The sequence below is a fragment of the Cetorhinus maximus genome, chromosome 4, assembly GCF_964194155.1.
Source record: "Cetorhinus maximus chromosome 4, sCetMax3.hap1.1, whole genome shotgun sequence".
Taxonomy (NCBI): domain Eukaryota; kingdom Metazoa; phylum Chordata; class Chondrichthyes; order Lamniformes; family Cetorhinidae; genus Cetorhinus; species Cetorhinus maximus.
The window spans coordinates 83,756-100,906 of record NC_135882.1 but is presented as its reverse complement, the minus strand read 5'-3'; the positions used below and the strand labels follow the sequence as shown (position 1 = coordinate 100,906).

Genomic DNA, 17,151 nt, shown 5'->3' with positions numbered 1-17,151 from the left:
AGATCCCTCTGTACCATAGAGTTCTGCAGTCCCTCACCTGTCGAATAATACTCTGCTTTTCTATTCTACCTGCCAAAGTGGACAGGTTCACATTTTTCCACATTATAGTTCATCTGTCAAATTTTTGCCCAATCTAAATCTCTTTGTAGACTCTTCATGTCCTCTTGACAACTTACTTTCCTACCTAGCTTTGTGTCAATCACAAATTTAGCAACCATACATTCGGTCCCTTCATCCAAGTTCCTAATGTTGAATTGAAGAAAATTTAAGCTCATTTCGGATCGGATGTTGGGCGAGCAGTCTGATAACACAGAGATAGTAGAGGGGGTCAAGGTAAGTGGCGATGGGGTAGAACTGAGAAACAGGAGGGAGCCGAGGACAAATTCTTGTGGGCTCTAGCGTTAACTGCACAGGTGTGGAAAGAAAATCCACTGGCTACAACTGAGTAGGCAAGAGTGGCACCAGGGTTAGGTAGCCTCACTCAGCTAGACAACAGTGGAGAAGAGTAGGAGATCTATGCTTTTGGAGCAGTAAACACATTAAAAGTAAGAATGCATTTTTAGCAAATTGATTTCTTCTTCTTTATGACAACAAGTTTAGGAAAAATAAAAGAGTAATTCTTATCAAATAACAATTTTGAATACTGAAATGTGTTTTTGGCTTCTGTTAGCCAGACAGTTGATGCAGAATATTTTGCCAGACAGAAGGACCAATAATGAGTCACAGCTCATCATCTTCAGCAACATAGTGTACTTTTATGGCACCTTTTATGTAACAAAAAATAAGAATAATTTCAGGAACCTAAGCAGAGAGAGTGAATTATGTGAGATGGTCAAAACCAGGATAGAAATGGTAGGTGTTGAGGGGTTTTCTGAGGAGAGGGGAAGGTATCAAGGTGGAAGGATTTAGGAAAAGCATTCCAGAGTATAGGATTTTGATGGCTGAAGCTGGTGCCAAACATAGAACAGAAGTAGGGGGCCATACAGAAGCATAGGACAAGGAAGTAGAGGGTGATTGCTGGGACATAGTACTGGGGAGGATTGCAATAAAGAAGGACTATGGCATTGTGGGGTTTATGCATTAGGACAAGTATTCCGAAGGTGACGATCTAAGATCAGGATTGCAAGGAAGAAAATGCAAACTTTTGGGTGAACTGGAGATTGTGTACAGAAAAAAATGAGAGACTAGGAGATGTCTCACATTTAGGATATTACGTCGGAATGTCTTAAAAGTACAGTCACCAGTTGTAAACTTTCCCCAAGAGAAGAACACCATTGCTTGGTCTGCTCATGCAGTTCATATAGAATGCTACAAAGTAAGAACATACATTTGTGAACACCCAGAGATGCAGAATTAATGCCACGTTATAACTCAGGAATCAATCAACTAGCTATTATCACATTTTCTTTTATGTCAAGATTAAAATAGCCCCAACAGTAAACCAAAACGAAACTAAATCAGTGGAAAAATTGCTAATATCAGCTACTGTACCTTGTGTCTGAAATGGAGAACCAGGTCCCGTGGAGACAGACCTAAAAACAAAGTCCCAATTTATATGAAATTACAACAAAACTATTAAGCCTCCCTAAAGAACAGAATAATTGCAATAGAAGATTGACAGTACTGGACTCACAATCCCTCTTCCCATTCATTTGGCAGGTAGGAGACTTGCCATCTGTCTTCCTTCAACAGGTACTAGACTTGTTAGAGAATCATAGAATGATACAACACAGAAGGAAGCTATTTGGCCCATTGTTTCTATGCAGGTTCTTTGAAAGAGATATCCCATTAGCTCGACTACCCTGTCCTTTCCCCATTAAGCATCCATTTTTTCTCCTTCAAGTATTTATTCAATACCCTTTTGAAAGTTATTTGATCAGCTTCCACCACCCTTTCAGGCACTGAATTCCAGACGGTAACACATTATGTAAAAAAACTGCTTATCTTTCTTCTGGTTCTTTTTCCAATTACCTTAAATGTGTGTCCTCTGGTTACCAAGCCCTCCACTGTTGGAAATACATTAATAAGGAGAAACCATCAAAACCATTCATGATCTTGAATATGTCTATTCAGTTTTCCTTTAACTGCCTCTGTTTAAAAGGAGGACAACCCCAGCTTTTCTAGTCTCTCCACATAACCGAAGTCCTACATCTTTGGTTCCATTCTTGGGACTTTGTTCTGCATCCTTTCGAAGGCTTTGAATAAAATTACATAGAATATACAGCACAGAAACAGGCCATTCATCCCAAATAGTCTGGGCTGTGTTTACATGCCATACAAATCTCCTCCAATTCCATCTACTCATCTCAGCCTTTCCGCATACCTTTGGTTTCCTTCTTCTCTCATGCACTCGTCTAGTTTCCTTTTGTAAACATCTAAGCTATCTGTCTCAGTCCATTTCCCATTGCAGCGCGTTCCTCAATCTAACCAGAGTAAAGAACTTTCTCCTTATTTCTGTATTGGATTTATTACTATCTTGTGCTTCCTAGTGTTGGACTTTCCCACAAGTGAAAACATTCCCTCCACACCCCTATAACCCAATTCTAATTTTAAATACCTCGAGCAGATTTCCTCTAAATCTCTTTAAAGAAAAAGCGCCAACCTATTCAATCTTTCCCAACAGCTATACTGTAATCTCTTAGTTCTGGTACTAGCCTTGACACCCCACAATACTCAAGCTGGAATCAAACCAGTTATTTATAAAATTTTACCATGACATCCTTACTTTTTTATATTGTGCCTCTGTTTATAAAGCCAAGGATCCAGTATGCTTTTTAAAATATATAGCCTTCTCAGCTTCTCCTGCTACCAAAAATTTGTGTACATACTCCCCAAGGTCTCTGTTCCGGCATCTCCTTTAAAATTGCACCAATTAATTTATATAATTGGTCTTCATTCTTCCTATGAAAATGCATGACAGCACAATACACAATACACTTCACAATACAGCAGATTGGGGCCTTTTTTCTTTAGAGATGAGACTTAGCGACCTGACCAGACACAACCCCCGCCCCCCTCCCCAAGGCCTGACCCAACCCTCCCACCTCCCCCAAGGACTGACCCGACTCCCGCCTCCTCCAAAGTCACAACACGACCCCAGCCCCACCAAACCCTACCCACCTATCTTACACATTTACCTTGTTCCTGGCCTGTCAAGGACCTTTGAACTTGGCTGGACCTTTAACTTACCTGGTTTACAGCAGCTAGTGTCATAAAAAAGGGGGTGTGGCCTCCTTGCATCTGACAGAGCTGCACTTGATGCTAGGCCCTGAGGATGCATGGCACTGCCCGGATTTCACCTGGCCTGAGTCAGAAGGTCAGGTGAGGCAGGATTGAAAAACAAATTGCTGTAGAAAAACTAGCAGCAGATTGGCAATCTGACTCTGATTGCCACTCAAAGGAAGTTCAGGCCCGAGAAATTTCTTTGCTCAGTGGTTAAAAATATGGAACTCGCTGTGACAGGAATTGGTTGACAGAGAGAGCTTAGATTTTTACAAAAGGATATAAAATGTTACATTTCATCTGTCATGTGGTCTGCTCAGTTCACCAGTCTGTCTACCAAACTGCCTTTAATCCCAGGGGCTTCAGATTTGTTAAATTTTACCTCTCTTCCTATTTGTTTGACAGGTAGGAGAAAAGCTATATGTCTTTTGATCAGAGGTCTTAGTACTTTAGGAAGTTAAAACACCCAGCTATTTTAATCTACAAGACCGTAGGATGCTGTATAACAATGATAAAAACAGCTCAACAATATAGCAACCAATGTTAGTATCCTTGTATTATGAGAATGGATTGTGTGTGATATATGCTAACACATGGTTTAGATTAGGGCATTAAGATCTGAAGGGGAATGTCTGATGAACTGGTTTTAGGTCAGTACAATTTGGAACATAAGAAATAGGAGCAGTAGTGGGCCAAACAGCCATTCTGCCATTCAATAAAATCATGACTGATGTACTTCCAACACCATTTTCCTGCACTATCCCCATATCTCTTGATATTTTTAATATGTAGAAATCTATCAATCTCAGTCTTGAACATACTCAATGACTGAGCCTCCACAGCCCTCTGGGGCACAGAATTCCAAAGGTTCACCATCCTCGAGTGACATCTCAGTCCTAAATGGCCTACTCCTTATTCTGAGACTGTGCCCTCTGGTTCTAGACCACCCCTGCAAGGGGAAACATCTTTCCTGTGTCTATCCTGTCGAGCCCTGTAAGAATTTTGTATATTTGAATGAAATCATCTCTCATTCTTCGAAACCCCAGAGAATAAAGGCCCAGACCATTCAATCTTTCCAAAAAGGACTAGCCTCCATTCCAGCAATTAGTCTGGTGAACCTTCATTGCACTCCCTCTATGGCTAGGATATCTCTCCTGAGGTAAGGAAACCAAAACTGTACACAATACTCCAAGTGTAGTCTCACCAAGGCTCTATATAATTGCAGTAAGGCATCTTTACGACTATCCTCAAATCCTCTTATAATAAAGGCCAACATAGCATTTGCATTCCTAATTGCTTGCTGTACCTGCATGTTGGCTTTGTGATTCATGAACAAGGACACCCAAGTCCCTTTGAAGTTCAACACTTCCCAACCTCTCATCATTAAGAAATACTCTGTATTTCTGCTTCTTCTACCAGTGAATCACCTTGGATTTCTCCACATTATTTTCCATCAGCCAAATTTTTTGCCCGCTCACTTAGTCTCTCCAAATCCCCTTGAAGTATCTTTGCATCGACCTCATAACTCATACTTCCACCTAGTTTTGTGTTATCTGCAAACTTGGAAATATTACATCTAATACCCACATCCAAATCATTGATAGAGATTATGAATAGCTGGGGCCCAAGCACTGATACTTGCCTCACCTCACTAGTCACAGCTTGCCAACCTGAAAATGACCCATTTATTCATACTCTCGGTTTTCTGTCCATTAACCAGTTCTCAAACCATGCCAGTATATTCCCCCTGTAGAAGCAAGCTCTGGGAGGCTTCTTAGTCCAACAAAACAAACTTTATTTACACGAGAGCTTCTTTGGCCCCTCATACAACCATTTTCTAGGGACCTCCTCCCCTAGAATTTATTCCCCCCATGCTAGCTACACATTGGTTGAACAAATCATGTGACCTCCAGTCAGTTGGACTGATCTTAAAGTGACAGTCATCACATCCCTCCCACCTTAAGTCTTTTGCACATCGTTTCAGTTAACAATTGCTTAACACAATTGAACCAAGAATTTTCTGAATTCTAGAAATAATTACATATGTTGTTAGCCCAGGCTTTAATTGCACAATAAGTACAATAGACCCCATCGTTATAAATAAAGTCTTTGTGGGGGGGGGGGGGGGGATTTCGAATTCACGTTGAGTGGCATAGTTCAACAGGTTGAGGCTTCTACTGGATCGACATTTTCTGGAACTGTACTAACAGGTACCTCCTTTGATACAGCCAATTCATTATCATTAACTTCCACAGGGATGTCCTTGATGTTTATTACAGGTCGACCAGAATCTTCAGTGCGCACAGGCTCGCCAACACTCAGTGGTAACACTGAACACGGGAGTGCCTCTCTACCCCTCAAGTGGTCAACGTGCTTCCGAACGATCCATCCCTCTATCCTTACTTGATACATGTGAGGTCTGGTCTCAGAGTTTACGCTTCCAGGGATCCACCTACGACCGCTACTGAAGTTTTTCATGTACACATTTTCATTAGTCGAGAACTTCCTAGCTCTAATCTAAGAATCATGACTTGTCTTCTGGTTGCACTGACTTGACTCTACCCTCCCTGTAAATTTGGAAACATAAGGCTTAACCTTGTCCTGAGACCACGTTTCACTAACAGTTCAGCAGAAGGAAAACCTGTCGTCGTGTGTGGGGTGGTGCGGTAACTCAGCAGAAAACACGAGACTCTGGTTGCTACAATTCCACCTGATAGATTTTTCATGCCAGATTTAAAAGTTTGTATGGCTCTCTTGGCTAAGCCATTTGCTGAGTGGTAGGGCGCTGTCTTTACGTGTTTTATACCATTGAGAGCGGTGAAGTTTTGAAACTCCGTACCCGTGAACACTGCCCCATTATCGGATACGATTACTTCAGGCAAACCATGAGTTGCAAAACAGAGCCACAGCTTTTCGATGGTCGCCATCGATGTTGGTGACTTCACCCCAAAAATTTCTATCCACTTAGAGTGCGCATCAATTACAAGGAGAAACAATGCACCCATAAATGGTCCTACATAATCGACATGAATGCAGACTCATGGGCGGCCAGGCCACTCCCAAGGGTCTAGTGGAGCTGTGGCTGGCAGATTTTGCTGGAACTGGCACTGTTGGCAGTGCCCTACCAGGTTTTCAATACGAGTGTCAATTCCAGGCCAACATATATAGCTCTTGGCTATCATTTTCATTTTTGAGATACCAAGGTGGCCACTGTGTAGCTCCATCAGGAGTAGCTCCCTGTCCGGCACAGGAATGACCACTCACTGCCTATAGCACAATACCATCTTGACAACTAAGTTCATGTTTAAGGATGAAGTAGGGTTTCGTGGCCTCTGAAACAGTCTCATTTCCTCATCCCGTAAGGACTTTATCTCGCACTCCAGAGAACAATGGATCCTGACTGGTCCAGGTTTTGATTTTCGCACAGACCGGTAGCATATCCAAAAAGTTTAAGGCCAACACAATTTCTTGAGGAATAGATGTACATGTACTACTTTTTCTCAAGGGCAAGAGACTCAGCGCATCCGCATTCTCACTATGTACCCCCAGTCAGCGTTCGAAGGTGTATTCATATACAGCCAGGATCAATGCCCACCTCTGAATCCTCGTAGAGGCTATTGGTGGAATAGCCTTCTCCTCCTTAAAAAGGCCCAACAGCGGCTTGTGGTCTGAAACAATAGTGAAATGTCTCCCATGTAGATACTGATTTTGATGCTGAAAACTACTGATAGGCCCTCTTTTTTGATTTGCAAATAGTTCTTGACACATATCCTATCGGCCTTTCTGAGCCATCAACCATCTCATGGGACAACACTGCCCCAACCCCATATGGAGAGGCATCACAGGTCATTGTTTGTCCCTTTGATGGGTTGAAGTGTACAAGTGGGCTTGAAGGCTGCATCAATTGCTTCACCTTGTTTTAAGCCGTTTTCTGAGTTCTCCAAAACCAGCAGTGGTGCTTCTTTAGAAGGCTGTCTAAGGGAGTCGGCACAGTGGGTAGATTTGGAAAAAACAGCCCATAATAATCGACTATTCCCAGAAACAATTTAAGTTCAGACACGTTATTGGGGGAAGGCGTTTCTTTTATGGCCCTGAATTTCTCCTCGACAGGGTGTAGCCCTTGAGCGTTGATCCTATGTCCCAGGTAAGTCACTTCCTTGGCTTGAAAAGTGCATTTTTCTTTCTTGATGTGGACCCCAGCCTCCTGAAATCTTTCTAGTACCTCTTCTAAATTTGCCAGATGTTTAGCCTTTGTGGCCCCAGTGATGAGTACATCATCGAGGTATACCACAACCTGGGGCAACCACTGTAGTCGGCTCTCCATTGTGTGTTGGAATGTTGCATATGCCAGTGAGATACCAAAAGGCAGGTGTGTGTACTGAAAAAGCCCTTTGTGGGTGTTTATCATGACATATCATTGGGGACCATCATCCAGCTCAAGCCGCTGGAAGGCATGACTCATGTGCAGCTTGGTATATGACTCATTCCTGGACAGTTTTGTATAAAGATCTTCGATTCAGGGAGGGGGAGCGCGGGGGGGGGGGGGGGGGGGGTGGGGGGAGAGTGCGGGGCGCGGGCAGGGAGAGCGCTCGCACGGGGAGAGAAAGGGAGGACTGTGTATAAGTTGGTCCCTGAAACATACAGGCAGCAATTTTGACACATAAGGAAAGAGCCTGGACAGACCTATACTGAATTTGAGAGGGGAAAGCAAAGTAATTTTAACTGTTGGATACAGGCATTAAAAGGTAGATACAACATATGAAGCTCTTAGGGAAATAATTCTTCTGCAAGAATTTAAAAATTCACTTCCTCCAGTTGTTAGAACCCACGTTAAAGACCAGAGGGTTGCAACAGCTGGACAGGCAGTAGAAATGGCTGACGATTATGAGTTGGTCCATAAATCTAAACCCTTTTTTCTGTCACTCCCACAAACTCAAGGCTAGAAGAAGGGAAGATGAAAGGAGGGCAAGTACCCAGGGAAGAGAAGCGACAGCTGGAAATTCGCCAGGAACTCCTCAGACCAGAAAGGAAGGTGCTGAGGGTAAAAGTGATATTCAAAGGCCAAAGTGATTCCATTACAAGGTGGGATACGTGCTGATCGCTGGAAGTTGCGCAGGAAAACCATGGGACTTATTGGGGTACATAAGGGCAATTCAGGAAAAGAAGCCCTGATTGAAAATACAACAGATCAAGTTATAGTGTTAACTACAGCTGTGAAACCGAGTGTGAACACTTTTGAGAGTTCAGGAGAGGTGACTACAATACATGAGAGTTATAAAGAATTCTTGCCAGAAGGAAAAGCAACCCCTTATCCCTCAAATGAGACAGCTAAACCTATAATTATATGAAGAGAAAAGGGAGCCACTCAAACACTTTTGCTGGGGAAAGGCATAACTTTTCCCCCAGAAAGCGCATTAAAAGTCAAATTTTAATAAATGGTTTTGGCGGGGAGTATATACCCTAACCTTGTACCAGGTGCACTTGGAGTGTGACCTAATGCCTGGGACAGTGACAGTAGGGGTTGTTCAGAAGTTATCTGTAGACAGAGTTGACTTACGCCTGAGAAGTGATTTAGCTGGGGCGAAGGTAGTAGCTTCTCCCATAATTACAGAAAGTCCAAGTGAGGTTAAAGAAATGGAGCAGTTACAGGAAAAGGTTCCAGGAATTTTTCCTTCGTATGTGATGACCTGAGCAAATGGCTAAGCAAGGTCCATCATCGGACATCAAAGTGATACCACAGACAGATGTTTGGTTGAAACTTTCTTTAAAGACTTAGATAATCTGAAAGAGATGTTTAGTAAATCTTCTCTAGTTGGGCTGCAGCAAGCTGATCCAGAATTAAGTAAGATAACACAATCAGACCAAACAAACTGAGGGAGTTCCAGAATGCTATCATATTAAAAATGCGATACTAATGAGGAAGTGGAGACCACTTCACTGACCTGCAGATGAAGAGTGGACAGTTGTTCATCAGCTAGTGGTACCACCCAAATATCGTAAAGAGATATTACAGATAGCACATGAAATTCCTATGGCAGGACAAGTAAGGATACGGAAAACTCAAGAGCGAATAAATCGACAGCTTTACTGGCCAGGTCTTCACAAGGACATGGTGCAGTTTTGTAAAACTCGCCATATGCGCCAGATGGTGGGAAAACCACAATCAAACCGACATCCTTAATTCCTACACCAGTTTTTGACGAGCCATTTAGTAAAGTGTTAGTAGACTGTGTGGGGCCGTTACCAAAAATGAAAGCAGAACACCAGTACATCCTTACTAGAATGGATATAATAACCTTTAAGAACAGTTACAGCTAAAATAATGATAGAGAAGTTAACACAATCTTTTACCGATATGGATTACCGATAGAGACCCAGTTGGATCAAGGTTCTAATTTTATGCCTAGAACTTTTCAAAACACAATGAGTAGTTTGGGTGTTAAACAGTCCACAGCAAATCACCACAAACACAGGAAACTTTCGAGAGGTACCTTCAAAAGTACAAAAATTAATGGAGTTCCCTGCCTCTAAAACTAAGCAAGAGATCATTGGAGCTTTTGGGGCTGTGTGGGTTTTACCACAAATCTGTACCAAATTTCAGTATTCTCGCTGCTCCACTGATGGGCATGCTACAAAAGAAAGCCAAGGTAGTGTGGATGGAAGAGTGTCAAACAGCTTTTAAAAGGCTGAAAACAATATTGATCAATGAACCAGTGTTGACTGCTCAAATTTCACTAAACCCTTCAAAGTAGCAATTGATGCTAGTGACCTGGGGTAGGTGCAGTCCTGTTACAAGATGATGAATTGGGCATAGAGAGGCTGAATTGATACCAAAAAAGATACTCTACAGTGGAAAAGGAAACCCTGGGCTTGCTATTAGCTCTTAAACATTTTGACATATATGTCTGCCATGGATACAAGGAGACACTGGAAAATACCGATCACAACCCCTTAGCTTTTGTGGGCAAATTTAAAAACCAGACTGCCAGATTATTTCAATGGAGTTTATTATTACAGCCTTATCACTTAAAGATTGTCCACATTGCAGGGACAAAATGTAATTGCTGATGCTTTGTCTAGAAATTAACTTAGCTTTAAATCTGCTAAAGGCCAAAGTGTTAGAGAATAACTGTACTAGCTTTGTATAAAAAGTGAATGAATGAGTATGTGGGTGCGTCTTAGTATTTTGTTTATATTTTATTACACTTTGTAATGAAACACATATAAATATGGCATTTCATTTCTCCAAGGCGTGTGTCATGAACACTTTAATCAGAGAATATGGTTCATCTTCAAGGACTTAGAATATTCTCGAAGAATGTGCGCTTTAAAAAGACACCATTTCTTACAGGGTGAATGCAGGACTCTGACTGCTATTGCCGTATCATGCCAAGAAGGCATGAACAAAAAAATCTAAAAGAAAATTGTTTCTCTTCCATATTCTCGTTTAATTTTTTGTTTAAAACGGACAATTTCTGGGCTAATAAAACAATCGCAGCTAGTCACATGCCGGTAGTTCTGTAAAATTCTGACCACTTCCACTGGGCGAAGGTGAACTCATCAACCTCCTCGAATGTGACTTGTACTGATGGACATTCCAGCCAAACCAACACAAGAACTAGTAGACAGGATGTCTGCACTAGCCAGCTCTGGACAAAGGCAGAGTTATTTGTGACTCCTCATCTCCAAAATTGTGCTATTGGTTCCATAGTTAACTGCTCAAACTACAATAGGTTTTAACATGGGGGCCTCGTTAGCTGAATGGCTTGTCCTGAAACCACCTAGTCACATGACCGAGATTTGAGCTATTTGAATTGCTTTAATTTATAGCCTTTGGGTTCTATCTTCAGTTGTGATTTAACCTCAATAGAGAAAACCGGACTCCAGGTTAGCAGCCTGCCTCTGTCTGCCATCTTCCATCAGTTCAGCAGCAGAAAACCAAGGCTCTGTCCAGGTTCAAATTGCTTGGCCCCCATATTTGCCGTTTTCTGCTGGAAAGTCCGAACTTCTGTACCTACCACAAGACTAATTCATCTCTACGTGCTTCTCCTATGTGGAAGTCAGCGCTACTGGAAAAGTGGATTACCCTGCATCAGTTTCAGCCTGCTAACCTCTCCAAAGTAATACACCATTGGATTTTGATTCTGGACTCACATGAAACAATAATTCTTATTTTGTCTGTGATTTTTTGCCTAGTACCTCTTTCTTTTCCTTATCCCTCTTGTATTGTGTGAATTTACGGGGCTACATAGCATCACTCCCTTCCCTGCGTTTTGAGTGTGTGTAAAATAAACTAATCCTCTGATTTTACTCTATCTCGAGTTTGCTGCAAGGTTACTTATAGAGGATTGGATCACTCCAAAACTGAGGGGTTGGGGAAATTACTGTCACCACTTATAAAGGGGGAAATCAAAAATCAAAACAACTTTCTGTTTATGGATGGATGGCGAAAGGAGAAATCAGGGCTGTTTTAATTAAACCACCTCTTGTCCGTAACAGAAATTCGGAGCTCAAGTACGAGATAACCCAATTTGAATTTGACCAGAGTCCAAATTAAGAGATGAGCTAAATCTGATTTAAAATGAGCCCGAATTGGATACTGAGAGAAACCAATTGGAAGCCAAAGAAGGAAAATTCAGTGGCTGAAATTATCTGTAAGACAAATAGACATACTGCAGCAAATTCTTTTAATTTCACATTCAATGGTAAATTTAACATGGTAAATCATACTATAAGGATGGGTAGGAAAAGGAAGTACTAACTAGTGAAACCATAGCCTCTCTAAGTCGAGGGCAATTGACATTTGTAGCCTGGAAAATGAAGGTAAAAGTTCCTCCTGAGGCCAGAAAGCCCGTGGTACTCCAGATACTTTTGGAGAATTTAGACCTCAGTACCTATCCAGAACAGACAGAAGACCCAGAACCAAATATTGATTGGAGACCTGTATTCAAGATAACTACCCTAGCCACAAAACAGCTGTTAGAGCTAGAAAGGAGGAGACTGGAGTTCCAGGAGAGTGAACAACAGAGAATGGGCTCACCAGCAAAAGATGGAGATGAAATTAAAAGCTCAAGAAGCAGAGAGTGTATTCCAAAAGGAGATGGAAAGGAGGCAGAGGGAATTAGCTATATTACATGGAAATTACTTGGTGAGGTCCTAAGCACTCTGCCTCGAGAAGCCAGAACAGTCCAGAGAGGCTGGGCAGCCCATACAATTTCAGCAAAACTCTGCAGCGAGAGAGAAGGCTGAGGAAGTTCAGAGGCCCTGAAGGGAGTGAAAGAACCCATCAGGGGTAAGGTGGCTCAGAGAAAGCTACCTGGATTTAAAAAGGCCGAGATTAGGCCAGCAAAATTAAAAGGGGTCAAGAAAATGGATTTCCAAGCGACGAAGGGAGTGAGCCAGAGACTGAATTGGCAATCACCTTCTGTGCTAAATTGAACAGGGAACAGGCCATTCACAGGCAGGAACACTGAAAGTGAGGGAACTGCCTCACACAGTCAAAGAGCCACATGGCACAGCAGTAGAAGCTAGCCAGCCCCACGTGAGCCAGGGTGGCCCAGAAGGCATGGGGCTGAATAGGGACCAGCCCATCCCTACAGCAATTAAATTGGGGGAGTCATTAACCTGTGAGCAAGCCCACACTTGCCACCACCCAAAAGGCAGACGAGTGTTGCAGTTAACTTCCAGGCATCTAAAACGGGTGGGCAGTGCTCAGCTGAGGAGCCGGGGGAAGCAAAAAGGCTGGGATGGGAACAGCAAAGAAGGGCTAGTGGAATCCTTCTCCCTGGAGATAAATAGGGGCACAGAAGGCCCCCAGGCCTGGCCAGCAAGTTTAAAAAGAAAGGAGCCTGTATCCCTGGAGGTGTGGCTGTCTGAAACCTTCTTTTCAATTTTAGAAGATAGGGTGCCAGGAAAGTCCCTGAATAGATACTCAGTGGGTGAGGAAACTACCTTGACCAGATTTAAAACAAAGGGAGCCTGCACCCCTCCTGGGTGAGGAGGTCTGGCTACCAAAACCTGTCTTTCCAAATTTGGAGGTAAGCCTGAGAGGTTCCCAAATACCCCCTAAGCGGGTAAGCAAGCTGCCTCACCCAGTTGAAGAGCCCGCAGGACACAGCAGGAGAAGCTAGCCCAACTCCTGTGAGTGAGGATATCCCCAAAGATACGGGACACAACAGGGACGCCAAAAGGTCCCAAAACATGCAGAATGATTGTCATGAAGAGATATTAATGTCTATAATGTTATTGGAAATTATTTTTAAATTGGGCTTGTAGTAGGATCTGTGAGTGTGTGTTTTAATTGGATTAAAACAGCTAGTCTGGGTGCTTTGCTGTATACTAGTTTTGAGATGTTAATTAGAGAAATGTAAGTTAGTTAAAAGGTAAGGTGTAATTTGCATTCATAAATAAACCATTCAAAAGGGGTAAAATCTTGCGTCTAGCTGGGTAATCAAATTGGTGGAGTGAAAAGATTATTGTTAGGAGAGGTAAAATTTAAAAAACCCAATAATACAATGGAAAACTTACATTCAAAGGGGAAGCTCGGTATAAACAGAAAGGAGTTGGTATGTATAAGTCAGGGGCATTTAAGATCTAACTAGCCTGTAAGCCTATAACTGTGTCCGAAAAGAAACCAAACTGCAAGGGACCTCATTTTGAATTTGTAAGGTCAAATGTGCTTTGCCTGTTGTCTGTTTAAAGTCTATGGGTTATTGTTGCCTTGGTGAAGATTTACCTGGGAGTGATTAATTTGGGGATTTATTTACAAGTTAATTTGGTTGTAATTTGTAGACATGTGCATGTGTTTAAATTTATTGTTAAATTAATAAATGTTTAATTTAGTTTTATATAAAAAACCTTGAGGCTTGGTGGTTTTATTCCTGAATTCAGAGATGCATCTCAAACATACCAATTGAAAATATAGGTTATGACAGTTGTTCAAGTTTCCCTCTGGGATTTAAACAACTCAGCCTTTACCAGCTGCTGTGTCAGAACATGATTTAAAAAGAAAGCCTGTACCCCTGTGGGATGAGCAGGAGGTCTGGCTAGCCCACACTGCCTTTCCAACCTTAGAGGGAGAACAGGGAAGGTCCCATCTGCCAGTAGACATGCAGATGGCGAGGGAAGTGCCTCACCTAGTTGATGAGCTGCACAGCTGCACAGCAGTACAGCAGGAACTGGACAGCCACCTGAGGGAAATAAAGTCCCAAACAAAATGGAACTGGCTGGGAACCAACCCCTCCCCAAGGTAACAGGTCATGGAAAGATAGTAACCCCGAAAAAACTGGCCATTTTGGTGAGTGAATCAGCCTTTTAAATTATTGGCGCAACCTGTGGAGTAGTGGGGCTAGTCAATCTGCGCATTCTTCCCATCCCGGTTGTAACAGTACCACCTACAAGATGCACTGCAGGAACTCAACAAGGTTCCTTAGACAGCACCTTCCAAGCCCATGACCGCTACCATCTAGAAGGACAAGGGCAGCAGATAGATGGGAACACCACCACCTGGAAGTTCCCTCCAAGCCACTCACCATCCTGACTTGGAAATATATCACAGTTCCTTCACTGTCGCTGGGTCAAAATCCTGGAATTCCCTTCCTAACAGCACTGTGGGTAGACGTCCAGAAGGCAGCTCACCACCACCTTCTCGAGGGCAATAAATGCTGGCCTAGCTAGCAGTACCCACATCCCATGAATGAATAACAAAGAAGCGAAAGGCTACTGACATTACCAAGGAAATACATACCTTACTCCTGGACTCCAAAGCGACATAAAATAATGGACGTATGAGATATAATCAAGCAACTGCCCTTTGCAAGCAAACCACTAGAATGGCATAAGAACTTACGGGCACTTAAACCAAGCCTCCACATTTACAGCGAGAGCCAAAATTACTGCAACATTCTGCACCCGCTCATAAAATTCATAAAGAATAATAGCAGCAAAGCTATTTTCCATCCTGTAACATACTCCCTCTCAAAGAGTAAGTGGTATAACCTGAAGCTCTTACGTACAGCAGATTTACCGCAGAGTTAACTACTTACTAGAGTATTTTCAGCAATCAGAAATCTGCAGTGGTTCAAGGCGGTAGCTCACCACCACCTTCTCAAGGGCAACTAGGGATGGGCAATAAATACTGGCCCAGCCAGCGAAGCCCACATCCCGTGAATGAATATGACAGGCACAGACGCGCACACACACAGACAGGCACACACAAAAGGATTGTGTGTTCGTATCTCCTGTCAACACTAGCATAGATGGAGCTGCCCATATAAGGAAACAGCACAATTATTCAAAGGGTTTGAAAATTTAGCAAGGTGTTTCATTTGTGCTATATGAATGTAAGCTTTGAAATAAATTGATTAGCTGATTTTGAAATGGTTATTGATTGGTAGCTTGTCATTAACTGTCCTGTAAATGGAACTGGCTTCCAATTGGTTTAAATATCTCACTGACTAAAGGCCACACAAATTCATCATGGTTAACAACATTTTGGATATTTGAGGCAACCCTATTTTTTGCCCTTTGAGAAGTGTGAAACCATAGATAGGCAAAATAAATAGACAGATCTTAATTACAGGCTTGTTTCTTCAAATGCATATAATTTGATTTTAATTCACTTACCCAAGCATGCCTGGGAACCTTCTAATGCATTTCCTCCTAAAGAACTGTTCATGTGTTCATAAAGTTCCTAATTTAATCATTAAAAAAGTAAACATTTTACATACTAAAAACATTTAACCACCACACAAGTTCTACTTTAAGTGTTCCAATTAAGCCAAATAAAAACAGATGGATTTAATACTTAACACTGTAAGCACTGCACACATGTATGAAATGTACCATTATTGCCGTGCACGTGCATGCAGGAAAATCCATCACTTAACAAGTTGTTAAATCTGATATTAAGTATCTGTACAATCTTGTATATTTCATTCCACTTTTAAAAATCTACACAACGTTGAGAAAGTTAGTGCAATAATAAAATTTGCTGCATTTAAAGAAGCAAAATTAAAGAAATAATAACCAAACTTTTTCCTGAAAAGGGAAGCCAAGATTACCATCGATGAAAGAAAAGCACAGCCACAACTACGGATGAAAAGATATTTCTCATATTTTTCTAATATTGTAATATTGTAAGACCAAAAAGGTAACCTATGTATAGGGGCAGAAGATGTGGGTATGATTCTTAATGAACACTTTGTGTTTACCTTCACACAAGGCGGTGAGGAGGCAGGCATTTTAGTTAAAGGAGGGGTGTGAAATATTGGATGTGATAAGCATAGGGAGAGAGGATGTATTAAGGGGATTCGCATCCTTGAAAGTGGATAAATCATTAGGGCCGGATTAAATATACCCCAAGCTGTTAAAAGAAGCCAGGGAGGAAATAGTGGATGCTCTGACCATCATTTTCCAATCCTCAATGGGTATAAGACACCAGTCAGGGGATTGGAGGTCTAGTAACATTGTGCTTTGTTGCTAGAACTGGAAAATTGCAGCTATGAGAAAGATCGGATAGCTGTGATTGTTTTCCTTGGAACAGAGGAGGCTGAAGAAAGATTTGATTGAGGTGTACAAGGTTGTCAGGGGCCTGGATAGAGTGGATGGGAAGGACCTATTTCCCAAAGCACAGAGGTCAGTGACTAGGAGGCACAGATTTAAAATGATTGGTAGAAGGATTAGAGGGGAGACGAGGAAAAGGTTTTTTCATCCAAACGGTGGTAAGCCTCAAGAACTCACTGCCTGAAAGGGTAGTACAGGCAGAAACCCTCAACTCATTAAAAAGGTGTCTGGGTATGCACCTTAAGTCCCATAACTCCCAGGGCTATGGGCCAAATGCTGGAAAAAGGGATTAGGCTGGGTGGCTTGTTCATTGGCAGGCACAGGCACAATCGGAGTGGTCTCCTCCTGTGCTGTAACTTTTTCTAC

At 42.2% G+C, this 17,151-nt stretch overlaps 1 protein-coding gene across 2 annotated transcripts in view; it reads right to left on the bottom strand.

Annotated features, from left to right (window-relative positions):
• avl9 (AVL9 homolog (S. cerevisiase)) overlaps nucleotides 1-17,151 on the bottom strand; it is a 145,025-nt gene that overhangs the window by 79,730 nt on the left and 48,144 nt on the right. The window contains exons 6-7 of one of the 2 annotated variants that reach the window (XM_078539792.1): nucleotides 15,847-15,913; nucleotides 1,492-1,532 (exon numbers count right to left, since the gene is read on the bottom strand). In XM_078539792.1, coding sequence (XP_078395918.1) covers nucleotides 1,492-1,532; nucleotides 15,847-15,913 — 108 coding nt within the window. The remainder of the gene's footprint in view (nucleotides 1-1,491; nucleotides 1,533-15,846; nucleotides 15,914-17,151) is intronic. The other variant, XM_078539793.1, reaches the window with a different exon arrangement.